Raw genomic sequence first — 27,146 nt, forward strand, 5'->3', positions numbered from 1 at the left:
TTAATAAGATCATAGCTGATCTGATCATGGACTCAACTCCACTTCCCCGCCCGCACCCCATAACCCTTGACTCCCTTATCTTTCAAAAATCTGTCTATCTTCACCTTAAATATATTTGATGACCCAGCCTCCACAGCTCTCTGGGGTAAAGAATTCCAAAGATTCACAACCCTTTGAGAGAAGAAATTCCTCATTTCCATTTTAAATGGGCGACCCCTTAATCTGAAACTGTGCCCCCCCTAGTTCTAGATTCCCCCACGAGGGGAAACATCCTCCTGTCAAGCCCCCTCAGAATCTTATACGTTTCAATAAGATCATCTCTAAATCTTCTAAACTCCAATGAGTATAGGCCCAACCTGCTCAACCTTACTTCATATGACAACCCCTTCATCTCAGGAATCAACCTCGTGAACCTGGCACGGATGGAGGATTGGTTAGGACAGAAAACGGCGAGTAGGAATAAATGGGTCATTTTCAGGTTGGCAGGCTGTTACTAGTGAGGTGAAGCAAGGATCAGTGCTTGGGCCTCAGCTACTTACAATCTATATCAATGACTTCATCATAGAAACATAGAAAATAGGTGCAGGAGTAGGCCATTCGGCCCTTCCAGCCTGCACCACCATTCAATAAGATCATGGCTAATCATTCACCTCAGTACCCCTTTCCTGCTTTCTCTCCATACCTCTTGATCCCTTTAGCCATAAGGGCCATATCTAACTTCCTCTTGAATATATTCAATGAACTGGCATCAACAACTCTGTGGTAGGGAATTCCACAGGTTAACAACTCTCTGAGTAAAGAAGTTTCTCCTCATCTCAGTCCTAAATGGCTTACCCCTCATCCTTAGACTATGTCCCCTGGTTCTGGACTTCCCCAACATCGGGAACATTCTTCCTGCATCTAACCTGTCCAGTCCCGTCAGAATTGTATATGTTTCTATGAGATCCCCTCTCATCCTTCTAAACTCCAGTGAATACAAGCCCAGTCGATCCAGTCTCTCCTCATGTCACTCCTGCCATCCCAGGAATCAGTCTGGTGAACCTTCGCTGCACTCCCTCAATAGCAAGTACGTTCTTCCTCAGATTAGGAGACCAAAACTGAACACATTATTCCAGGTGAGGCCTCACTCAGGCCCTGTACAATTACAGTAAGATCTCCCTGCTCCTATATTCAAATCCCCTAGCTATGAAGGGACCAAGGGTAATGTATCCAAATTTGCTAACAATACAAAGCTAGGTGGGAAAGTAAGCTGCGAGGAGGACACAAAGTCTGCAAAGGGATATCGACAAGTTAAGTGAGTGGTCAAGAAGGTGGCAGATGGAGTATAATGTGGGGAAATGTGAGGTTATTCACTTTGGTAGGAAGAATAAAAAAAAAACATAATATTTTTTAAATAGTGAGAAGCTATTAAATGTTGATATTCAGAGGGATTTAGGTATCCTTGTACACGAAACACAAAGTTAACATGCAGGTACAGCAAGCAATTAGGAAGCCAATGGCCTTTATTGCAAGGGGGTTGGAGTACAAGATTAAGTAAGTCTTGCTGCAATTGTACAGGGCTTTGGTGAGACCACACCTGTGTAGAGTTTTCAACTCCATACCTAAGGAAGAATATACTTGCCTTAGAGGGATGCAACAAAGGTTCACTAGATTGGAGGAGAGGGTTGTCCTAGGAGGAGAAATTGAGTACAATGGGCCTATATTCTCTGGAGTTTAGAAGAATGCAAGGTGATCTCATTGAAACATACAAGATTGCGAGAGGGCTGGAGAGTCTAGAACCTGTGGTCACAGTCTCAAGATAAGGGTTCAGCCATTTAGGACTGAGATGAGGAGGGTGGTGAATCTTTGGAATTCTCTACCCCAGAGGGCTATGGATGCTAAGTCATTGAGTATATTCAAGGCTGAGATCAATAGATTTTCAGACTCTCAGGGAATCAAAGGATATAGAGATCGGGCAGGAAAGTGGAGTTGAGGTTGAAGATCAGTCATGATGTTATTGAATGGCAGAGCATGCTCGAAGGGTTCTTAATTTCAAATTAAGATTTCCATGAGAAAAAGCTAGCTTCAAATCTTTCTCTCATTTACTGAATCCATCTTACCTTAAATTTGTTTGTTTCTCCCCTTACCATTCTGAAGGCATGCTCCCCTTTCCAGGGGTATGATTCTCCAGTGCCAATCGGTGTCAGTTCACTGCCCAAGTGGGCTATTTGACTGCAGCAGAGACCAAGCCTGTTCTCACGCAACATCGCCATGTGTGCACAACTAGAAGGGGTCATCAGAAAGGGATCATGTTCCCTACCCTTGCTGAAGCTAACTGCAATATCACAGCCCTAACTGAGATCAACTAATTCAGCACGGATCAGGGATCAAATCTTGAACCTGGTCTGTATGGTGAAATGACTTACTGAACACGTTAAGCCACAAGAGAAGCCTTTCATATACTAAATGTAAAATTATATGAATACATTTTTAAAAATTGAAATACCGAGCGTCTGGATACCCAGTCGTACTCCTAAATCACAGTATCGGCATAAACCTCTAAATAAGTGATAAGTTATATCAGTTTCCCAACCCTAATGGCAAATTTGATGTACCATGCTAAAGGATTGTCTCATCTCATGGCTGGGACTATTTCAATCTCAAATTATAACATTGCAACCAAACAGAGTAATCTGGGACTTGAACTGGATATCAAATTATTAAGTAAATTATCTTTACAAACAAACATCAAGGACCCCAAAATCTAGAACAGGTGATAGTCATAAAACAATATACACATGCAGGTCCAAAACAAAAGCAGATTTTTTAGCAAACAGCCCTAAATTTGTTCGGCACAACCCAAACTTGAATTATTACGGTAATGATCCTCTATCGAGGAGTTTATCCAGAAAATGCTGGCAGACCTAGAGGGGGTTATTTTTTTAGGTTCATACTTCTGACACCCTTGGCAGCACGTGATCAGGAAATGGTGGGCACACAGGGAACAGAGAACTGTAGACAGCGTGCCTACGATGTTGCTGGCGGAAGAAGTTCCCCACTGGCAGTACAAATTTAGAAAATTACGCCCATTAAGCCATTCAGGAACAGATACACAAACAATTGACAGGATATTTCTAATTCCAGTTTTATATAAAAAGTAATGGAAATTAGACGATTACGACTTCTCGTACTCCAAAAATCTGCCTCCTATTAAAGCCAGGACAGAACTGCCAACAACAGCTTCTTTCACTGTGCATTTCCTGGCGAAAGAATCCGTATGGAAGCAAGTAACCTTGAGTTTCAGAATAAGGAGTAGGAGGAATAGATCTAGACAATTATCTGGACGATGAAAAATGAAATTAAAACTGTCATTTGTAGTTTTTTTTTAAAATAGAAAATGATCTATAAATATAATGCTATAAGATTGGATAGGGTTTTTACAAAGTTGAGTCATTCTCTTCCCATGTTTGGCAGCAGTCACTTTCTATCATCAATGAAGGCAATGTGACAGACTTGAGCAATGGTGCTTTATAACCCCCCCATTCACAGACTTTCACTGAAACAATAGAAACACAAGAGGGTGGAAAAAAATCATGTTGATCTGTGTAGTGAGCTTCATAAATCACTCTTTAGTCCAACTATTTACACTGGGCAAAATACTAAACACACTCTTCCCCAAGCAAGGTGTATTTTTATTTAGACAGTATAGCCCCAATATTTGATAATGGATTCAGGACAGTCAAAGGCTGCTCTCTCCTTTGATGTACTGCTGGGGACAGTAAGAGGTTGGAGGTGCTCTTCCCAAGCAACCACAAAGATGGCCCAGGAGGTCAGCCGCACAAGCATAGTACAACACTCCTGGATTCAGCGCAGAAAGCGCATCAATGACCTAACCAGGTCAGGAAAGGCGGATACAGTTGCACATTCACCTATGTCCTGCTGTGCACATCACTCCCATCTACCCACCCCATCCCCCACTCTGCTTGATCAAGCCTACTCCATCACCTCACTCCTCACACTCACTTACCTTGAAGGTGCACACATTCCTCTCATTCTATGCACTTCCTCACATCCCCATCTATCAATCCACCACTTCCACTCACCCTCATCCCTAATGGTGAGTTTCAGCAAGCCCAGAAAACCCGTGGATGTGCCGTTAAATTTAAACGTCTGTTGAAATATCACTCCAATTGAGCGGTTAGCACAAGAGGTAACACGCTCCCAATCCTGAGGGGGTGGCGCGCAACCAGCCTAATCCACCAGAATTAAACGCAGAGGACAGCAGGTTGGAGCTGGCTTTCGGATGTGCTCAAATTTTTGACAAATTCAAACACCTCAACCAGAGCTAAACCCACATGCTCCTCCATGTTAAAATTCTACCCTATGGCCCTGATATTAACGGAGAGTGGAGAGAGAGAGAGGTTGTAGCGATGGAAAACCCAGAAAATACATGTAACTCGGATTTAAATTTAATTTCCCATCCGGCATCCAGCCAGATAATGGAGGGAGGAGGGAAAATATCGGATGTGGGGGTGTGGGGGGGCTGTTGGAGGTCCGTGGGGGGGGATGTCAGAGGGGGGACGGACATATCGGAGGTCCGGGGGGGATGACGACATGTCGGAGGGGGGAAATCTGAGGTCGGGGGGGTTTGGGGAGAGGGGTTGATGTCGGGATGTGGGTTGGGTCGGACATTCATGGGAAAAGCAGGTTAGCTTGTTGAGCTGGGGAGACTACTCCTGCTCCTCCTCCTGACCTACGAGCAGTGCTGGAAAGGCACTTACCTTTTGGATCCGACCTGTTCTCACCTCCCTCCAGCTGATGGAATCCGAGAGCCCTTGGAAAATCGGCCCTCAGCAGTAAATCTAAATCAGTGCTAAAATATGAGGCAGCACGATAGTCATCCACCCCCCCCAACCTGCCCCCATTAAAACCGGATTAGTGACATGTTTTCGATTTTTGAAATTTGTAACCCCTTCCACCCCACCCATGCTGGAAGGTTAAAATTCGCCCCTATGAATCTTATCGTCACAAAAAAACAGGTGCTTTGCATTAAATAAATTGGTGCACTCAACCATGTTTGGTACACAAGATGAGATAACAGTTTACACACAGTGGCAAATTTGCAATACATCTGTAAGATTTTCCATGTCTAAAAAAGGTTGCATTTTATAAATCCTACCTTTGCTTTGCTTTCCTCCACAACAAATTTACGAAGTCTTTGTCCTCTTCCTACAGAGAATCTTTGACCTGCATCTGCTTCACACCCTTTAAGACTGCTTGCTCCTCCAAACACCCGTTTCTCACTTACCACCCTCTTTTCCTGCAATACCAATTGGTACAAATAAATCAGACCATATCAACAATTACAATTAGCATTAAGCACATTTATACTACAGCTTGCAATAAATGTTATTACATGAGAACAGGGCAGTATTACTTTTTTTTTGTTGTAAAGTCCACAGGTAACGTACTTATCAGCAAGCACACATATGAAGAAAGTACAAAGTTGCTCTTCTGTAAGTTTTGAAGTTTTGCTAGCCAGGCATGTTGAAATTGCCGTGATTTTAATTATAAAAGCTTTTATGTCTTCTTTTCTTAAACTACCTATTTAATCTATTAAATGTCTTACCTATTCGATTGTAGCTAGAGCATCTCTGATAATGGTTTCTCTTCCCATCCTTGGCCCCCTTTTTTCTCTTGTGTACACAGTGACACCATTCAAAGTCACATGTACGCTGATTATCCCCAGCTCTAACTCTGCATTACCCTCTTTGTCGGACGTCTTGGATGAGCCATAGATTTCCCTAGCTAATCGCTGGGAAAACCACACCTGTTGAATTATGCCCACTCCACAAACTCGGCACGGCTCACCGCTGACTCCTTTGCCCTTCATGGCTTCTGTCTCTGGCCGCACCACACTGAAAATCCTGTTGTACCTGAGCTGAGCTTGTGACCCCATATCCTTTCAATTACAAAAATCGAATACTTCTACCACCGCAGGGCACCAGTTCAGGGCATCTGCCACTGAAGTCCTGATTCGTGCCTTTTTTACTTTGAGACTCAATTACTCCAGTGCAATCCCTGCACCATCCAATCAAAAACTCATCCCACACCATGTCCAGCTGCTCATCGCACCTATCCTTGCTGACCTACATTAGCTCCCAGTTCCCACACACTTCACATTTTAAATTCTCACCCAATTGTTCTGTTCAAATCCCTCCATGGACTCACTCCTTCCTATATCTGTAATGACCTTCAGCCCTACAAACCCCAAACACCAAACTCAGTTCCTGACTCCAATCTTTTGCCCCATTCGTACCCGTGCTTGCATCTACCGAGATCCCCCTAAAGCTGTCCACCTCGTTCTCCTAATTTTTCCTTATTTGGCCCAGTGTTTTTCTTCATGTCTCAGTGAAGCAGCTTGGTACGGTTTTTCTATGTTAACGGTGCTATCTAAAAGCAAGTGGTTATTACAGAATATCGCTCTTGCATCAAATTCCAGAAGAGTCCTTGCAATCAAATTCCAGAATAGCCCTCTGACAAAGTAGGGATTTTCTGTCTTAGTTTTTTTTTTAAAGTTAGCTATGATTTAAGATGGCGGCTGCTGCTTTATTAAGTTACAAATTGGAAGACTGCCGTTTAGGAAACCAAATAGTTACCATTCACTTGGCTAGGATAGCAGGATGCACAGGATGAGGGATCAAATGTGTTGATATAAACAGACAAAGATGGCATGTAATTGCGGTTTACATCAAGGATTTTGAATGAATTGCTGGCTGTTGACAGCTCAATGATTATAAACACTTGAAGTATGATTTTAGCATTGGCTTCACGGTCACTGACAACATTGATGCTTTGATTCATTCAGAGTTGAGGGGCAGCAATGCGCAGAGGAGACTCAGAATGAGGGGCAGAGCAAAATGATACTGGTGGGGGGAGGGGGGGGAAGAAACACTGCGTGCAGTGACACAAAGGCGAAAACTTTGACTGCGATCCTTGGTTGAATGGTGGGCATCCGTGCTTTTACCCCAAAATATTGTAGCTCTGAAACCAGGTGTCGAGAGAACAAGAGAATAACTATTCAAAGCAGCCCTTTGGTGGTGCTCATTTTCCAGACTCACTATCTTATGCATCTATAACTGATCCCAGACAGATCCGCATATCAGAGAGACGAGGGAATCGAAAGGGGGATGGGGAAGAAAGAGAGACACACGCTCGCCGGGAAGGGGGGGGGGGGTGGTATGGAGAGAGAAGCACTCACAGGGGGTGGGGGAGAAGGGAGAGGTGCTCGGGGGGGAGGGGAGAAGAGAGAGAGGCACTCGCAAGGTGGGGGGGGGGGGGGGGGGAAGAGGAGATGCGCTCGCGGGGGCGAGGGGGAGGAGGAGAAAAGAGGCACTCGGAGAGAGGGGCGGAAGATGATCAGAACTCTGGGAGGGGAGAGGAGAAACGATCAGGAACTTGAGGTAGGGGAGATGGTCAGAACCCGGGGGGCGGGAGAAGTTCAGGAGCTGGGGGCGCAGGGGGAAGGAGGGAGGGAGGTGGTCAGGAACGTGTTGAGTGGGGTGGAGCATGGTGAGAACAGTAGGGAGGGGGAAAATAACATGATCCAAATGGGAGGATAGATCACATTCTCCCGTCCTCTATTAGACCTGGATCATGTTTTTCCCCACCCCTTTGCACCTGCACCACGTACACGTACTCTCCCCCCCACCCCCCGCCCAGACCGAAGCTGCCACATTTTGGTAGCAAGAATGAGGGGAGGCAAAATCAACTAAATGGAACAATTTTAAAGGGGATGCAAGAACAGAGACACCTTGAGGTCTTTGCACAAATCTTTGAAGGTGACAGGACAAGTTGAGAAGGCTATTAAAGCATATGTGATCCTTGACTTCATTTATAGAGGCAGAGAGTACAACAGCAGAGAAATTATACTAAATCTTTAGAAAACACTTGTTAGGCCTCAGCTGGAGCATTGTGCCCAATTCTGTCTCTGTCTCGGACCCGGTTTTTGACTCGGCGCTGTCCCTTCTTCCCTAGACTTGTACACACTTTTCTATCCTGCTTGTGCACCCCCTCTTCTACCTTTCGTGCCACAAGATGAATCGTGCCGCCCTGACCATGTGATCCCTGCTGTCCATTTCTTCTCTCTACAACCTGCTTTGCGCCATCGCAACCACGTGGCCTCTATCGTCGGCCTTAACCAGCTACTTGCTGTTTTCCTCACTTTTTTCCCTGACTTGTATCTGCGGCTGTAGCGAGTGCCCAACCTGGCTGCTGCACTTGAATGCAGAACGACACCTGCTACTGGTTGTTTTGCTACACATGTCAAGGCCACAGAGAGGGAGCAGAAGAGATTACCTAGGATGGTACTTAGGATGAAAGACTTCTGTTATGTGGAGAGACTGGAGAAGTTGGGGTTGTTCGTCTAAGAGCAGAGAAGGTTATGAGGAATTTGATAGAGCTGTTCAAAATCATTAACAGTTTTGATCAGGTAAATAAGAAAAAACTATTTCAAGTGGCAGTAACCAGAGGACAGATTTAAAATGATTGGCAAAAGAACCAGAGGTGACATGAGGAAAAACTGTTTTTGCAGCGTGTTGTTGTGATCTAGAACGCACTGCCTGGAAGGGTGGCAGAAGCAGATTCCAACTTTATCCAATTACCTGAATAGGAAAAAACTTGCAGGGCTATGAGGAAAGAGCAGGGGAATGCAACTCATTGGATAGCTCTCTCAGAGCCGGCACAGGCTCTCTGAGCCGAATGGCCTCCTTCTTTGCACTATGACACTATGATTCTATGAGGAGGGAGTTCAGCAAAATTTTTCTGTGACCCTCATAGCTGCTTCAGTACAACTGCACGGTATCTACACTTCTAATTTGTAAACTTATCAGACATGCAATCATGGATGAGCCACAATTTCATCCCGTTAAATATTGGGAAGACCAAAGCCATTGTCTTCAGCCCCTGCCACAAACTTCGTGCCCTAGTCTTCGATTCTATTCCCCTCCCCAGCCACTGTTAGGTTGAGCTACAGTCTTCACAACCTCAGGATCCTATTCAACCTCGAGTTGAGCTTCCAACCCCATAAGCTCTCCGTCACCAAGACCGCCTACTTCCACCTGGGTAACATTGTCAGCCTCTGCAGTCCATCTACTGCTGAACGTCTCCTCCATGTACTTGTCATCTCCAGTCTCGACTATTCCAATGCTCCCATGGCTAGCCTCCACTTCAGCTCATCCAAACTCTACTGCCGCTATCCTATCCCACACCAAGTTCTGCTCACCCATCACTCCCATTTTTGTTGACGTAGATTGAGTCCAGGACCTCCAATGCCTCCAATATAAAATTCACATTCCTTTACTGCTTTGTGCTTCCCTATCTCTGTAACCTCCTCCAGCCCTACAACCCTCCCAGAACTATCTGTTCCTGTAACTCGGCTTTGTGCACCCCCACTCCTCTCTTTGCCCAAAATTGGTGGCCTTTTGGGATCCACCCTGGAATTCTCTCCCCAAACCCGCTACATCTCACACTCCTAAAAATCTACCTTTTAGATCAAACTTATGATCACTCCTAATATTACCTTCTTTGGCTCAGCATCTATTTTTGTACGATTACACCTCTGGCACCTTGGCATTTTTCACAATCCATGGAGTATCTGACTATCTCTGCCGATTCGTTTCCCTATATCCTTTTATAATCAGATACTCTTTTTTGAAAGCTGTAAACATACACAGCATTAACTGCTTTGCAGCAGTCCATTTGATTCTTTCAATCTCAAATCTTCCTTGGCGTTTGCTAATTGTATATTTATGCCCTTTAGTTATGCAGTGCACTTTTTCTAAAAATATTTCCAAAATTTAGCAGCTTAAGTCCCTACTCCAACTGAGGCTGGTAGCTGTAGTGTGAAGCAGAGTCAACAAAAACAGTGCTAGTTGCATCACACTTTGCCTACCTCTGTTCATGTATAGAACTCACTCACTCAGTGGCTATTTTCAATGTTGGAAGACAACAGGCTGGTATATTCACTTTCTTATATCAACAACAAAAATTACTACGCAGTTGATAAAAAGTCTAATAGAACCAACGGACCATATGAGCCACCCCTAAAACCCAGCTTCACACAAGTTCAACTGTGAGAGACTCCCTCCAACTGTCTCACAATCTTTGACTAGTGATACCTTCGTCTGATCAGGAGCCAACTCCAAAGTAACACAGTCACTTCGGTGACAACGCACACCCAAAACTTCAAATAAATGTAAAAATTAAAAAGGTGACTGAAGCATGGTCTCAAAAAATGTTTAAAAATTGTGAATAGTATAAATAAAGTAAGTCCAGAACACAAACTGACAGTGCAGATTCAAACAAGTAAAAAGCAAATTTCGGATTGATGTCAAAAGAAATTCTAAACACAATTATCAACACATAATATAACTCGATTGTGGTGACTGATGGGCGGGAGAAAAAAGTGAAGACAACCGAATGTTTTTGTGCATTGAGCAACTTGGGTACAAATTGCCTTCATTATCGACTTGTGAAAGTTGCAGTATAACTGCAGTCTAAATATTCCTCATCAATTAAAATAGTTTGTTCTAACTTACAATTCTAAATGCATTCCTCTAGCTCTGTGACCTAAATCTCTGCTTGGGTTATCGGGGAGGGGGCTGGGCAAGAAGTAGAAGCTAAAGGCTACAAAAATGGCATGGGAGCAAATTGTTTCAGAAGGCAATTTTCTTTCTCTGCCCTCCACTGTAAATTGTTCCCCCTCTTTAATACTTACTGTTATATATGTATTTACTCAGTACAGCCACCAGAGGGCTCATCCCCTGGAATCCCAAGAGATCCCATAATCCCTTGGGAGCACAGGTATTTAAGGCGGCTTCACAGGTTGGAGAGGCAATCTGGAGACCTGCAATAAAAGACTACGGTCACACTTTACTTTGAGCTTACACTGTTCAGTCTGACTTTCTCCATACACAACAACTGGCGACGAGATACAGATAATGAACCCAAAGATGCAGAGAACAGTGGGCATTCTGGAGAAATTTTCGGAGGGAGATGATTGGGAAACTTTTGTGGAGCGACTTGACCATTACTTCATGGCCAACGAGCTAGATGAGGAAGAGAGCGCTGCCAAATGAAAGGCGATCCTCCTCACCGTCTGTGGGGCACCAACGTATGGCCTCATGAAGAATCTGCTCACTCCAGCGAAACCCACGGAGAAATCGTACGATGATTTGTGCACACTGGTCCGAGAGCATTTGAACCCGAAGGAAAGCGCTCTGATGGCGAGGTACCGGTTCTACACCTACAAAAGGTCTGAAGGCCAGAAAGTGGCGAGTTATGTTGCCTTGCAGGACATTGCGAATTTGAAGGACATTTGGAGCACATGCTCAGAGACTTTTTCGTACTTGGCATTGGTCAGGAAATCATACTTCGCAAACTTTTGACTGTAGAGACCCCAACCTTGAGTAAGGCCACAGCGATAGCCCAGGCGTTCAATGCCACCAGTGACAATACGAAGCAAATCTCTCAGCACACAAGTGCTGCTACAAATACTGTGAACAAAGTGATGTTGTTTTCGAATTGTAACGTTCAGGGCACGTCACACATACTTGCAGTTACACGTCCGCAGATGTCTCAGAGTCCACCATCAAGGGTGATGAATGCAAGGCCATTAACACCTTGTTGGCGCTGCGGGGGTGATCATCCTTTCCATTCATGCCGATTCAAAGAGTATGTTTGCAAGGGCTGTGGAACAATAGGACATCGCCAACGAGTGTGCAGGCAAGCTGCAAAGCCTGTTAAACCTGCAAACCACCATGTTATAGAAGGACAGATCCACGGAGGATCACGACGAACCAGAGCCTCAGATCAAGGAGGCAGATGGACATGGGATGCACATATTTATCACGAATTGTCCCCCGATAATGCTGAATGTTGAACTAAATGGACTCCCGGTGTCAATGGAGCTGGATACGGGCATGAGCCAGTCCATCATGGGCAAAAAGACTTTCGAAAGGTTGTGGTGCAACGAGGCCTCAAAGCCAGTCTTAACTCCAATTCGTACGAAACTAAAAACTTACACGAAAGAACTGATTCCTGTAATCGGCAGTGCTACCGTAAAGGTCTCCTACGATGGAGCGGAGCACAAGTTACCACTCTGGGTGGTACCGGACGATGGTCCCACGCTGCTCGGTAGGAGCTGGCTGGGAAAGAAACGCTGGAACTGGGTCGACGTCCGAGCGCTATCGCCCGCTGACGTCACTTCGTATGCCCAGGTCTTAAACAAATTTCCTTCGATGTTCGAACCAGACATCGGGAAATTCCAAGGAGCAAAAGTGCAGATCCACCTAATTCCAGGGGCACGACCCATCCATCACAAGGCGAGAGCAGTACCGTACATTATGAGAGAAAGGGTAGAGATCGAGCTAGACCGCCTGCAAAGAGAGGGCATCATTTTCCCGATCGAGTTCAACGAGTGGGCCAGTCCTATCGTCCTACGATGGAGCGGTGCACAAGTTACCACTCTGGGTGGTACCGGACGATGGTCCCACGCTGCTCGGTAGGAGCTGGCTGGGAAAGAAACGCTGGAACTGGGTCGACGTCCGAGCGCTATTGTGTCTTAATGCAAGGAGTATCCGCAATAAGGTGGATGAATTAATTGTGCAAATAGATGTTAACAAATATGATGTGATTGGGATTACGGAGACATGGCTCCGGGATGATCAGGGCTGGGAACTCAACATCCAAGGGTATTCAACATTCAGGAAGGATAGAATAAAAGGAAAAGGAGGTGGGGTAGCATTGCTGGTTAAAGAGGAGATTAATGCAATAGTTAGGAAAGACAGTAGCTTGGATGATGTGGAATCTATATGGGTAGAGCTGCAGAACACCAAAGGGCAAAAAACGTTAGTAGGAGTTGTGTACAGACCTCCAAACAGTAATAGGGATGTTGGGGAGGGCATCAAACAGGAAATTAGGGGTGCATGCAATAAAGGTGTAGCAGTTATAATGGGTGACTTTAATATGCACATAGATTGGGCTAGCCAAACTGGAAGCAATACGGTGGAGGAGGATTTCCTGGAGTGCATAAGGGATGGTTTTCTAGACCAATATGTTGAGGAACCAACTAGGGGGGAGGCCATCTTAGACTGGGTGTTGTGTAATGAGAGAGGATTAATTAGCAATCTCATTGTGCAAGGCCCCTTGGGGAAGAGTGACCATAATATGGTGGAATTCTGCATTAGGATGGAGAATGAAACAGTAATTTCAGAGACCATGGTCCAGAACTTAAAGAAGGGTAACTTTGAAGGTATGAGGCGTGAATTGGCTAGGATAGATTGGCGAATGATACTTAGGGGGTTGACTGTGGATGGGCAATGGCAGACATTTAGAGACCGCATGGATGAATTACAACAATTGTACATTCCTGTCTGGCGTAAAAATAAAAAAGGGAAGGTGGCTCAACCGTGGCTATCTAGGGAAATCAGGGATAGTATTAAAGCCAAGGAAGTGGCATACAAATTGGCCAGAAATAGCAGCGAACCTGGGGACTGGGAGAAATTTAGAACTCAGCAGAGGAGGACAAAGGGTTTGATTAGGGCAGGGAAAATGGAGTGCGAGAAGAAGCTTGCAGGGAACATTAAGGCGGATTGCAAAAGTTTCTATAGGTATGTAAAGAGAAAAAGGTTAGTAAAGACAAACGTAGGTCCCCTGCAGTCAGAATCAGGGGAAGTCATAACGGGGAACAAAGAAATGGCAGACCAATTGAACAAGTACTTTGGTTCAGTATTCACTAAGGAGGACACAAACAACCTTCCGGATATAAAAGTGGTCAGAGGGTCTATTAAGGAGGAGGAACTGAGGGAAATCTTTATTAGTCGGGAAATTGTGTTGGGGAAATTGATGGGATTGAAGGCCGATAAATCCCCAGGGCCTGATGGACTGCATCCCAGAGTACTTAAGGAGGTGGCCTTGGAAATAGCGGATGCATTGACAGTCATTTTCCAACATTCCATTGACTCTGGATCAGTTCCTATCGAGTGGAGGGTAGCCAATGTAACCCCACTTTTTAAAAAAGGAGGGAGAGAGAAAACAGGGAATTATAGACAGGTCAGCCTGACCTCAGTAGTGGGTAAAATGATGGAATCAATTATTAAGGATGTCATAGCAGTGCATTTGGAAAATGGTGACATGATAGGTCCAAGTCAGCATGGATTTGTGAAAGGGAGATCATGCTTGACAAATCTTCTGGAATTTTTTGAGGATGTTTCCAATAAAGTGGACAAAGGAGTACCAGTTGATGTGGTATATTTGGACTTTCAGAAGGCTTTCGACAAGGTCCCACACAAGAGATTAATGTGCAAAGTTAAAGCACATGGGATTGGGGGTAGTGTGCTGACGTGGATTGAGAACTGGTTGTCAGACAGGAAGCAAAGAGTAGGAGTAAACTTGTACTTTTCAGAATGGCAGGCAGTGACTAGTGGAGTGCCGCAAGGTTCTGTGCTGGGGCCCCAGCTGTTTACATTGTACATTAATGATTTAGACGAGGGGATTAAATGCAGTATCTCCAAATTTGCGGATGATACTAAGTTGGGTGGCAGTGTGAGCTGCGAGGAGGATGCTATTAGGCTGCAGAGTGACTTGGATAGGTTAGGTGAGTGGGCAAATGCATGGCAGATGAAGTATAATGTGGATAAATGTGAGGTTATCCACTTTGGTGGTAAAAACAGAGAGACAGACTATTATCTGAATGGTGACAGATTAGGAAAAGGGAAGGTGCAACGAGACCTGGGTGTCATGGTACATCAGTCATTGAAGGTTAGCATGCAGGTACAGCAGGCGGTTAAGAAAGCAAATGGCATGTTGGCCTTCATAGCGAGGGGATTTGAATACAGGGGCAGGGAGGTGTTGCTACAGTTGTACAGGGCCTTGGTGAGGCCACACCTGGAGTATTGTGTACAGTTTTGGTCTCCTAACTTGAGGAAGGACATTCTTGCTATTGAGGGAGTGCAGCGAAGGTTCACCAGACTGATTCCCGGGATGGCGGGACTGACCTATCAAGAAAGATTGGATCAACTGGGCTTGTATTCACTGGAGTTCAGAAGAATGAGAGGGGACCTCATAGAAACGTTTAAAATTCTGACGGGTTTAGACAGGTTAGATGCAGAAAGAATGTTCCCAATGTTGGGGAAGTCCAGAACCAGGGGTCACAGTCTGAGGATAAGGGGTAAGCCATTTAGGACCGAGATGAGGAGAAACTTCTTCACCCAGAGAGTGGTGAACCTGTGGAATTCTCTACCACAGAAAGTAGTTGAGGCCAATTCACTAAATATATTCAAAAGGGAGTTAGATGAAGTCCTTACTACTCGGGGGATCAAGGGTTATGGCGAGAAAGCAGGAAGGGGGTACTGAAGTTTCATGTTCAGCCATGAACTCATTGAATGGCGGTGCAGGCTAGAAGGGCTGAATGGCCTGCTCCTGCACCTATTTTCTATGTTTCTATGTCCCAGTCCTCAAAGGGAGACGTCAGAATCTGTGGCGAATACAGAGTAACTATCAATCGTTTCTCCCTGCAGGACCAATACCCACTACCAAAGGCCGACGACCTCTTTGCAATGCTGGCAGGAGGAAAGATGTTCACGAAGCTGGATCTGATTTCAGCCTACATGACGCAGGAACTGGAGGAATCATCGAAGGCCCTCACCTGCATCAACACGCACAAAGGTCTTTTTATTTATAGCAGATGCCCGTTTGGAATCCGATCGGCGGCGGCAATATTCCAGAGAAACATGGACATTTTACTGAAGTTGGTCCTGCACACCGTAATCTTCCAGGACGACATCTTGGTCACAGGTCGGAACACAGTCAAGCATCTGCAGAACCTGGAGGAGGTTCTTAGTCGACTCAACCGTGTGGAGCTCAGGTTAAAACGCTCAAAGTGCTTTTTCCTGGCGCCTGAAGTGGAGTTCCTGGGAAGGAGGATTGCGGTGGACGGCATCAGGCCCACCAACGCGAAGACGGAGGCAATCGAGCACGCATTGAGGCCACAGAACGTGATGGAGCTGTGGTCGTTTCTGGGACTCCTGAACTACTTTGGTAATTTCTTACTGGGTCTCAGCACACTGTTAGAACCACTGCATGTCTTATTACGAAAAGGGGACGAATGGGTTTGGGGCAAAAGCCAAGAAAATGCCTTTGTAAAAGCGAGAAAATTGTTATGCTTAAACAAATCGCTTGTGTTGTATGATCCATGTAAGCGCTTGGTACTAGCATGTGATGTGTTGTCATATGGCGTCGAGTGTGTATTGCAACAAGCTAATGATTTCGGGAAACTGCGACCAGTTGCTTATGCATCCAGAAGTCTGTCTAAGGCTGAGAGAGCCTACAGCATGATTAAGAAAGAAGCGTTAGCGTATGTCTATGGGCTAAAGAAAATGCATCAATGTTTGGGCTAAAATTCGAATCGGAAACTGACCATAAGCCACTTATATCCCTGTTCTCTGAGAGTAAAGGGATAAATACCAACACATCGGCCCGCATCCAGAGATGGGCGCTCACATTGTCCACATACAACTACGCCATCCGCCACAGAAAACTGCACCGATGCTCTCAGTAGGCTGCCACTGCCCACCACGGGGGTGAAAATGGCGCAGCCCGCAGATCTAGCCATGGTTATGGAAGCATTTGAGAATGAGCAATCACCCGTCACTGCCTGGCAGATCAAAACCTGGACAAGCCAGGACCCCTTATTATCTCTAGTCAAAAGCTGTATGCTTCAGTGTCCCAGTGGAAATGCAAAAAGAAATAAAGTCGTTCCGGCGGCGCAAAGATGAAATGTCTATATAGGCAGACTGCCTTCTGTGGGGCAATCGAGTAGTGGTCCCCAAGAAAGGCAGAGACACCTTCATCAATGACCTCCACAGTACCCACCCAGGCATCGTAACGATGAAAGCCGTGTGGTGGCCCGGTATCGATGCGGACTTAAGAGTCCTGCGCTCGCAGTTAAGCAATGTACCCAGGGAGACGACGCTAAGTTTATGGTCTTGGCCCTCCAAACCGTGGTCTAGGGTACACGTCGACTATGCAGGCCCGTTCTTGGGTAAAATGTTCCTTGTGGTTGTAGATGCGTACTCCAAGTGGATTGAATGAGAGATAATGTCGGCTAGCATGTCCGCAGCCACTACTGAAAGCCTGCGGGCCACGTTTGTCACACACGGTTGAGCGACAACGGGCCATGGTTTACAAGTGCTGAGTTCAAAGAATTCAAGACCCGTAACGAGATCAAACATGTCACATCTGCCCCGTTTAAACTAGTGTCCAATGGTCAGGCAGAGAGAGCAGTACAAACTATCAAGTAAGGCTTGAAGAGGGTAACTGAAGGCTCACTGCAGACTCGCCTATCCAGAGTCCTGCTTAGCTACTGCACGAGACCCCACTCACTCACTGGGATCCCACCTGCTGAACTGCTCATGAACAGAGCACTTAAGACAAGGCTTTCGTTAGTTCACCCTGATCTACATGAACAGGTAGAGAGCAGGCGGCTTCAACAAAGTGCATACCATGATAGCGCAAATGTGTCACGCAAGATTGAAATCAATGATCCTGTATTTGTATTAAATTATGGACAAGGTCCCAAGTGTCTTCCTGGCACTGTCGTGGCCAAAGAGGGGAGCAGGGTGTTTCGGGTCAAACTTTGAAATGGACTCATTCACCGGAAACACTTGGACCAAATCAAACTCAGATTCACGGACTATCCTGAGCAACCCACCTTGGACCCTACCTTTTCTGATCCTCCAACATACACACCAATGGCAACCGGCACCACGGTTGACCACGAAGCCCAACAGGGTCCAACACACCAGCTTCACAGCAGCCCAGCGAGGGCCCAACAAATGATTCAACAACACCAGCTTTCACACCGAGACGATCAACCAGGGCAAGAAGGGCCCCAGATCGACTCACATTGTAAATAGTTACACTATTGACTTTGGGGGGCAGGGAGGAAAGAGTGTTGTTATATATGTATACTTGCATTTACTCTGTACAGCCACCAGAGGGCTCATCCCCTGCAGGCCCAAGGGATCCCATAATCCATTGGGAGCACAGGTATTTAAGGAGGCTTCACAGGTTGGAGGGGCATTCTGGAGACCTGCAATAAAAGACTACGGTCACACTTTACTTTGAGCTCACAGTGTTCAGTCTGACTCTTTCTCCATTCACAACACTTACTGCCATCCAAAAAAAACCTGGTTGGTCACATACTATAGGATGAAGAAATGTACAAGCTTACAATGTTAAAATAGAACTTACATTTGGGGCTTTTGTAATAGTGATGGTGAGATTCTCTGGTCTGTTTTTGCGAGTGGTGACAGCCATTCCCTCCAGTTCTGCCCTTTTTTTGTCTTCTTCAATTTCCTGCAATGATCAAATACCACTTTCATTGGAAGCTACCAGGAGTCAAATCTCTGCAGCCCAAACTGAGGTTGGCCCATACAGCGAAATGCCACATGCCAAACCTCATGAAGATAACTATACTGGCAACTAAGGGGGGGGAAGTTGGGAGCAGTGACTATATTCAAGTTTCAAAAGTAAAAATAGCCAGAAAGTCCAAGTGGCATTTACACCTCCCTAAAACAGCACAAAGTGAATTTTAACACAATACCAGTATCGGAGCATCCTAAATAAATGTGACAGTCTTGAGCGGCATACTGTGCTTTTGTATTTCAAAATATCAAGTACTGCAAGTGCAAAATCAGATATCACAAACATACACCACACACACACACACACACACACACACACACACACACAGAGTGAGGGGAGGGGAGGGGGGAGAACCAAAATAGCAGTGTAAAGCATAAGCAGTTTTTAAAATCATGAATTTCTCACTTTTTGATATAAAGTTTGAATGAGCAAGGAAGAATTGATATTTCTACATCCAAGATTCAAAACCTTGCGATGCATATTACATACCTGATATCTTTTCATAAGTGCTTCATTCTTTTTCCGCAAAGCTTCTATCTTCTTATCTAGTTCTGCATCCTTTTCCTCCTTAGTTTTTAAAATTACATCCACTGCTGCATCCTAGAAAGCAAAGAGCGCAATGTATGTCAACAGTACCCATGTTGATTAGTTCAGAGGAAAGATCCCAAAACTGGGGACATCACTGAAATATTAGGGAACGTGGTGCAAATTTCAAAAGGAAATTGGATAAATACTTAAAAAGGAAAAGTTTGCAGGACTGTGGAGAAAGAGGGCTGGGACTAATTGGCGAGTTCTTTCAAAGAGCCGGCACAGGCACGATGGGCCAGATGGCCTCCTTCTGTGTTGTATCATTCTATGATTCTAAATTAGGAACTTAAAGACAACTATTTGACACAGATATTAATAAACATAACAGGAGAGAACATGGAAATAAATTAAATAAACTAGTAGATCTCTCGTGATCTGGCTTATGGTAAGAGAGGATACAGTGGTGCCTGTAATCTGTAACGACATTCACTGGATACGATCTGTATAGATAAGGAATTAAATGGCATTTTCAATGCCAAATATTTTGACATAAAAAGTTTGATCAAAAATTGTGGAAGTAGGCAGTTCCGTTTCCATCATGCATAAAGAGGAATATTAATATTGGCCTGGAAATTCCGGCCTCCCCGGGTCCGTACTGAGTGTCTACGGACCCGGGAAGGCATCGCAAAAGCCAGTTTTCAGTGCACAATGCGCATGCGCTGAAAACCGACTTTTCCGATCTTGCACAGGCAAGATTGCGGGATTTACCCATATCTTGCCCAGCAAATGTTCTGAAAATTCTTGCGCCTGATAAAAGCAGGCATATAGCCTATAGACGTAAGAGTTTAAAAACATACAAAAATATTACATTTCAAAAACATTATTTTTTTAAAACCCTGCCCGCTATGTTATACTTATCATAATTTTAAAAACTTTTTAAAAACTCGTGAAAAAAAATTCTCTTGATATTTATTAATTTTAATTGTGAGGTGTGTTTTTATTTTTATTTTATGTGTTTAGTGTGTTTGTTTGTTTTTCTCATTAATAGCAATGGGAACTTGGTAGATGCTGAGTTCCCATTGCTATTAATGAGAAAGCTGTGGAATACTGTAACCTGATTGGTTGAGCAGTCACACATAGTTGCACCTTCTGCGTGGGAACGTGGAGGACGGGAGCGCGCTTTGCAGCGCAGGAAGAGAAGGCATCCCCACCGGAATCCCACGCTCCTCCACTAGGTACTTTCGTAGAAATGTTTCAGGTCAGAGGCAATTGCCCGCAGGAAACCCCTGACTACAATTTTAGCCCCATTATAAATAGATAAGTTTATAAAACAAGTGGGTATTGACTGTGGAATTCAGGAAAAGCAGGAAGGTGGGGTTTAGATCAACCAACTGATTTTAAAATTTCCAATACAGAACTAACAAAATAATAATTTCCATTGATAGCCAGACTTTGAGAGCACGGACGGCTATCGGCAGCAAAGGGCAGACTCTTGATATTCCTGTGCCATTTTTCAATTGACAGCACATTCTAATAGACTATAACTATGAGGAACAATTGGACAGGTTGAGACTCTTTTCACTAGGAGAGAGAAAGCTGAGGGGTGATCTCTCAAATGATGAAAGGCTTCAAAAGGGTAGACGTAGAGAAGATGTTTCCACTTGTGGGGAGTTCAAAATAAGGGGTCATAAATACAAGAGTCACTAATAAATCCAATAAGGAATTCAAGAGAAATGTCTTTACCCAGAGAGTGGTTAAAATGTGGAACTCGCTACCATAGGGAGTGGTTGAGGTGAACAGCGTAGATGCATTTACGGGCAAGCTAGATAAATACATGAGGGAGAAAGGAATAGAAGGATATACTGATAGAGTTAGATGAAGTAGGGTGGGAGGAGGATTGTGTGGAGCATAAACACAGCACAGACCAGTTGGGCCAAATGGCCTGTTTTCTGTGCTGTAAATTCTATATAATGTTAAATGGAAGTGTGGCAATTTACTGGTAGAAAGTTCCATTCAAATTAATCCAGGAAGAGTTACTTTCCAACTCAAGTAAGTTTTCAATGGTCAAAGTGTAATGTAGGAGTTCTTAATGCAAACTAGAAAGCAACTGTTATATATGTACATTATAGATATACTCTCCGTATAGTCACTGTATAGTTGCATAAGATAGAGACTTGTTTACCGGAGGTACCATCAACAAGGTTCACTGTATACACTATGCTGGCACTACCAGAGGGTGCAACTGGTGGAGGCCCAGGGGTCACCTATACACCACAGGCACCCAGGTATAAGAGAGAGTCCACCATGTGGTATCCTCACTCAGGAGTTATATTAAATGGACTAAGGTCACTACAGTTCAAGTGTAATACTTTACCTCGTGGAGTCATTATCAGAGCATCTAAAGACATAACAGCAACCTAAAAACATTTTCCACTCATACTTGCAACTGTCCAGTGGCAGTCAAGTGCCACTATGTAAGCTGAGGCAATATCTGAAATGTTAGCAGTTATGTCTGTGAGGGCCCTGCATTTATCTATCAATAGCTTTTACACTGCCAAGCACCAACTTGTATCGCCATGTCCTCAGATTTTGATACAAGGAGCTGCATATAAACATGCTTGCATGTTTCAATTGTTGGTATTCAAAGCGGAAATATCCAACTGTGCTTCACAGTAGAAGTGGAAACTCTACAAATTTTTGAAGGTTTCAGCAATTCGAAAGCAAATGAGGATCTCTCTCTGAAATTGTTCTTGGTGGGATCATTTTTAGTATAACTTCGATTTGCACACAACTCGATTACTATTTTAATAAAGATTCAGAGGCACCTCCAGAACAAAGCGCAGATAGTTCTTCGAGATTTTCCAAAGGCCTTGCTTCCTCCTGAACGATAAAAAGGTTACCCGGAATCAAAGCAGGATGTGAGAGTTATAGATTCCTGCTTTCAGAAAATTCTGGCAATATCTTTGTCAACAGATTACTTTATCACACTATAAGACCACCAAGTTTGATGGGAATGTTAGCAAAGGAAACCTTTATACACAACAGAGTTTGGATGGGGAGGGGAGAGCACAAGACCAGCTTAAAATCTTTCAAAAATGTCTCATGATTTTCTCCTATTGCACAGATAGAGTCGTTGCTTACAATTGGAGATCAAAAGGAGATAGAATTAAATATTTCATATGAAGTGACTGTATAGAAACATAGAAAATAGGTGCAGGAGTAGGCCATTCGGGCCTTCTAGCCTGCACCGCCATTCAATGAGTTCATGGCTGTGTCGTTTCCTGCTCTCGCCCCAAAATGGAAAATTTCATCAACGTTACTTCCAATTTCCACCCTTCCCTCGCCTTAACATGGGGCATTCCTGACTCGACTCTTCCCCTCCTCGACTTCTCATCTCCATTTCTGAGGATAGACTATCCACCAATATCCACTATAAGCCCGCTGACTCCCACAGCTACCGTGACTACATTTCCTCCCACCCCGCTTCTTGCAAGGACTATTCCATTCTCCCAGTTTGTCCATCACATCTGTTCCATACCAGTCTTCCTTTTCCTTCAACTGAGGATTCTCCTCCACCATGGTTAACATGGCCCTGGGCCTTTTCATTCCATTCCCCACACCCCTGCTCTCACCCCTTCCCCTCCCTTCCAGAACCACGATAGGGTTCCGCTTGTCCTCACCTTTCACCCCACCAACCTTCACGTTCAAGGAATCATCCTCCGCCATTTCTACCATCACCAAACATGTCTTCACCTCCCCTCCCAGCATTCCGAAGGGACCGCTCCCTCCGCGACACCCTGGTCCACTCCTCAATCACCCCCAACAACCCCTCCCCTTCCCGTGCAAACACCTGCCCTTTTACATGTCCAGGGCCCTAAACACTTCTCCCAGGTAAAAAAGTGATTTACTTGCACTTCTTTCAATTTAGTATACTGTATTCGCTGCTCACGATGTGCTCTCTCTCCTCTACATTAGGGAGACCAAATGCAGATTGGATGACCACTTTGCGGAACACCCCTGTCCAGTCCGCACGTGTGACCCCAAGTTTCCGGTCGCCTATCATTTTAATTCTCTGCCCTCCTCCCATTCTGACCTCAGCATCCTCCAATGTTCCGGAACAGCACATCATCTTTCTATTAGGCACTTCACAGTGAGTTCAACAATTTCAGATCATAACTTCTACCCCCATTTCTTCAGAAGGCAGCTGTTGATGATTCTGATATACCTATCTATACCTCCTCGACCCACCTTTTGTTTCATTTCCAGTCCCATTACCACCCCCTTTTGCCTCGCACCATATTCCCTTTTGTCTTTAAATCTCCCCCACCTCTCACCCTATCATAGACATTCCTTTTGTTCTTTCCACCCCTTCCTCCACCCTTTCCTTGCCTCTGTACTTGCTTAAAATCTGTTACATCTCTAACTTTTCCAGTTTTGATGAAAGGTCATCAGCCTGAAACGTTAACTCTGTTTCTCGCTCCACAGATGCTGCCTGACCTGCTGAGTATTTCCAGCATTTTCTATTTTTATTTCAGATTTCCAGCATCCGCAGTATTTTGCTTTTGTATTTCACAGGGAGGTTTGCTGACTCTTCTGACCGAACCGAGAGCATACACCACATACAGCGATTCAAAACAGACATGTGAAGGATTAAATCGGATAAGACCCAAAAACGGACATGTGATCGCGATGATTAACCCACGCCCATTCATTACATTGCAGGCAAGACATTAAATTCATGCTGCCTGTTAATTTCCTCGAGTGCTGCATGCAGCCAGTGCACGCATCAGCGGGGGCCCAATATCACAAGTGGCTAAAGTTACTTAAAGGTACCTCAAATGGCAGGTGCATTGCGGCTGCAGGAAGTAATGTCAGAAAGTTAATCGCTTTTGAAGACTTTTTCAAGATGGCTCAACCTGTGAGAGAGCAAGCACTATGGTTTTCTAATGTGGAACTGGAGGCCTTGGTGCAAGACATGGGGGGAAAGAGAGAGAAATCCTCATGGGGGCAGGAGGCCTACCAGACATATGCTCAGGAGGCAGTGGGAACAAGTAGCGGCAGAGGTCAATGCCAGGAGTGCAGCTCCAAGTACATGACTGCAGTGCAGAAAAAAAAAAGAGGCAGTTCGTGCAGAGCACGGAGTGCAACAGCATAGAGTGGCATGTGTGAGTTTGGTAAGTGGGTGAGTTCAGGCAAGTGGGGGTGTGGCAGGTGCTGTTTTGTCTTGTTTTTCCTACCAGTGCTGACACTAGAGCAGCTGATAAGGAGTGCAAGAGTAGGAGAGAGGCCCAGAGACCAGCCCAGCCAGTTGCAGACAAAGATAGAGGGGTGCGAAATCGAGAAGTGACGTCACAGCCAAGCTGGTAAGTGGTTGGCTGTTCGACTGGTAAGTATAACTCTCTTTTAGACTGGCTTTTAGATTGGTTTAATTGGCAGCGAACAACTAAGTAGCTGTTTGGTGTTTAAGTAAATTTTAGTAAGTAAATTAATTTAAGGGTTAAGTAAGTCATGGCAGTAGAGCTCGGACCCGTGTCATGTTCCTCCTGTGCTATGTGGGAAGTCAGGGACGCTTTCCAGTGTCCCTGGCTACTATGTGTGCGGGAAGTGTGTCCAGCTGCAGCTCCTGACAGACCACATGATGGCACTGGAGCTGCGGATGGACTCACTCTGGAGCATGCGCAACGCTGAGAATGTTGTGGATAGCACATTTAGTGAGTTGGTCACACCGCAGGTAAGGGTTAGGACAGATAGTGAATGGGTGACCAAGAGATAAGGCAAGAACAGGAAGGTAGTGCAGGAGTCCCCTGCGGTCATCTCCCTCCAAAACAGATATACCGTTTTGGATACTGTTGGGGGAGATGACTTACCAGGGGAAGGCAGCAGCAGCCAGGTTCACGGCACTGTGGGTGGCTCTGCTGCACAGAAGGGTGGGAAAAAGTGTGAGAGAGCTAGAGTGATAGGGGACTCTATTGTAAGGGGGATAGGAGTTTCTGCGGCTGCAACCGAGACTCCAGGATGGTATGTTGCCTCCCTGGTGCAAGGGTCAAGGATGTCTCGGAGCGGCTGCAGAGCATTCTGGAGAGGGAGGGTGAACAGCCAGTTGTCGTGGTACATGTAGGTACCAACGATATAGGTAAGAAGCGGGAAGAGGTCCTACAAGCTGAATTTAGGGAGCTGGGAGTTAAATTAAAAAGTAGGACCTCAAAGGTAGTAATCTCTGGATTGCTACCAGTGCCACGTGCTAATCAGAGTAAAGGGTGCAGGATAGTTAGAATAAATACATGGCTTGAGCAGTGGTGCAAGAGGGAGGGATTCAAATTCCTGGGACATTGGAACCAGTTCTGGGGGAAGTGGGACCTGTACAAAAGGGACGGTCTGCACTTGGGCAGGACTGGAACTGATGTCCTAGGGATAACATTTGCTAATGCAGTTCAGGAGTGTTTAAGCTAATATGGCAGGGGCATGGGAACCTATGCAGCGAGATAGGGTGAAGTAATATGGAGTCAGAAACAGATGGTAGAAAGGTAAAAAGCAATAGTGGAAGGCCGAGTAAACAAAGGCAAGAAACAAAAAGGGCCACACTACATCATAATTCTAAAAGGACAAAGGGTGTTAAAAAAAACAAGCCTGAAGGCTTTGTGTCTTAATGCAAGGAGTATCCGTAATAAGGTGGATGAATTAACAGTTATGATGTGATTGGGAGTACAGAGACGTGGCTCCAGGATGATCAGGGCTGGGAACTCAACATGCAAGAGTATTCAACATTCAGGAAGGATAGAATAAAAGGAAAAGGAGGTGGGGTAGCATTGCTGGTTAAAGGAAGAGATTAATGCAATAGTTAGGAAGGACATTAGCTTGGATGATGTGGAATCTATATGGGTAGAGCTGCAGAACACCAAAGGGCAAAAAACGTTAGTGGGAGTTGTGTACAGACCTCCAAACAGTAGTAGTGATGTTGGGGAGGGCATCAGACAGGAAATTAGGAGTGTATGCAATAAAGGTGCAGCAGTAATCATGGGTGACTTTAATATGCATATCGATTGGGCTAACCAAACTGGAAGCAATACGGTGGAGGAGGATTTCCTGGAGTGCATAAGGGATGGTTTTCTAGACCAATATGTCGAGGAACCAACTAGGGGGGAGGCCATCTTAGACTAGGTGCTGTGTAATAAGAGAGGATTAATTAGCAATCTCGTTGTGCTAGGCCCCTTGGGGAAGAGTGATCATAATATGGTGGAATTCTACATTAGGATGGACAATGAAACAGTTAGTTCAGAGACCATGGTCCAGAACTTAAAGAAGGCTAACTTTGAAGGTATGAGGCGTGAATTGGCTAGGATAGATTGGCGAATGATACTTAAGGGGTTGACAGTGGATGGGCAATGGCAGACATTTAGGGACCACATGGATGAACTACAACAATTGTACATCCCTGTCTGGCGTAAAAATAAAAAAGGGAAGGTGGCTCAACCATGGCTATCAAGGATAGTATTAAAGCCAAGGAAGGAGGCATACAAACTGGCTAGAAATAGCAGTGAACCCAGGGACTGGGAGAAATTTAGAACTCAGCAGAGGAGGGCAAAGGGTTTGATTAGGGCAAGGAAAATAGAGTAGGAGAGGAAGCTTGCAGGGAACATTAAGACGGACTGCAAAAGCTTCTATAGATTACGTAAAGAGAAAAAGGTTAGTAAAGACAAACGTCAGGTCCCCTGCAGTCAGAATCAGGGGAAGTCATAACGGGAAACAAAGAAATGGCAGACCAATTGAACAAGTACTTTGGTTCGGTATTCACGAAGGAGGACACAAACAACCTTCCGGATATAAAAGGGGTCAGAGGGTCTAGTAAGAAGGAGGAACTGAGGGAAATCCTTATTAGTCGGGAAATTGTGTTGGTGAAATTGATGGGATTGAAGGCCGACAAATTCCCAGGGCCTGATGGTCTGCATCCTAGAGTACTTAAGGAAGTAGCCTTGGAAATAGCGGATGCATTGACAGTCATTTTCCAACATTCCATAGACTCTGGATCAGTTCCTATGGAGTGGAGGGTAGCCAATGTAACCCCACTTTTTAAAAAAGGAGGGAGAGAAAACAGGGAATTATAGACCGGTCAGCCTGACATCGGTAGTGGGTAAAATGATGGAATCAATTATTAA

General features: G+C 45.0%; 1 protein-coding gene across 9 annotated transcripts in view; it reads right to left on the reverse strand.

The window, feature by feature from the left end:
* Nucleotides 1–27,146, reverse strand: part of LOC139263132 (coiled-coil domain-containing protein 9-like) — a 367,644-nt gene that overhangs the window by 278,510 nt on the left and 61,988 nt on the right. For 8 of the 9 annotated variants that reach the window (XM_070878722.1, XM_070878724.1, XM_070878721.1 and 5 more), the window contains 3 exons: nucleotides 18,955–19,065; nucleotides 18,292–18,396; nucleotides 5,159–5,299 (listed from right to left, as the gene is read on the reverse strand). In XM_070878722.1, coding sequence (XP_070734823.1) covers nucleotides 5,159–5,299; nucleotides 18,292–18,396; nucleotides 18,955–19,065 — 357 coding nt within the window. Of the gene's footprint in view, nucleotides 1–5,158; nucleotides 5,300–18,291; nucleotides 18,397–18,954; nucleotides 19,066–27,146 lie in introns of those variants that run through there. The other variant, XM_070878729.1, reaches the window with a different exon arrangement.

The sequence above is a fragment of the Pristiophorus japonicus genome, chromosome 4 (assembly GCF_044704955.1).
Source record: "Pristiophorus japonicus isolate sPriJap1 chromosome 4, sPriJap1.hap1, whole genome shotgun sequence".
Lineage (NCBI taxonomy): Eukaryota > Metazoa > Chordata > Chondrichthyes > Pristiophoridae > Pristiophorus > Pristiophorus japonicus.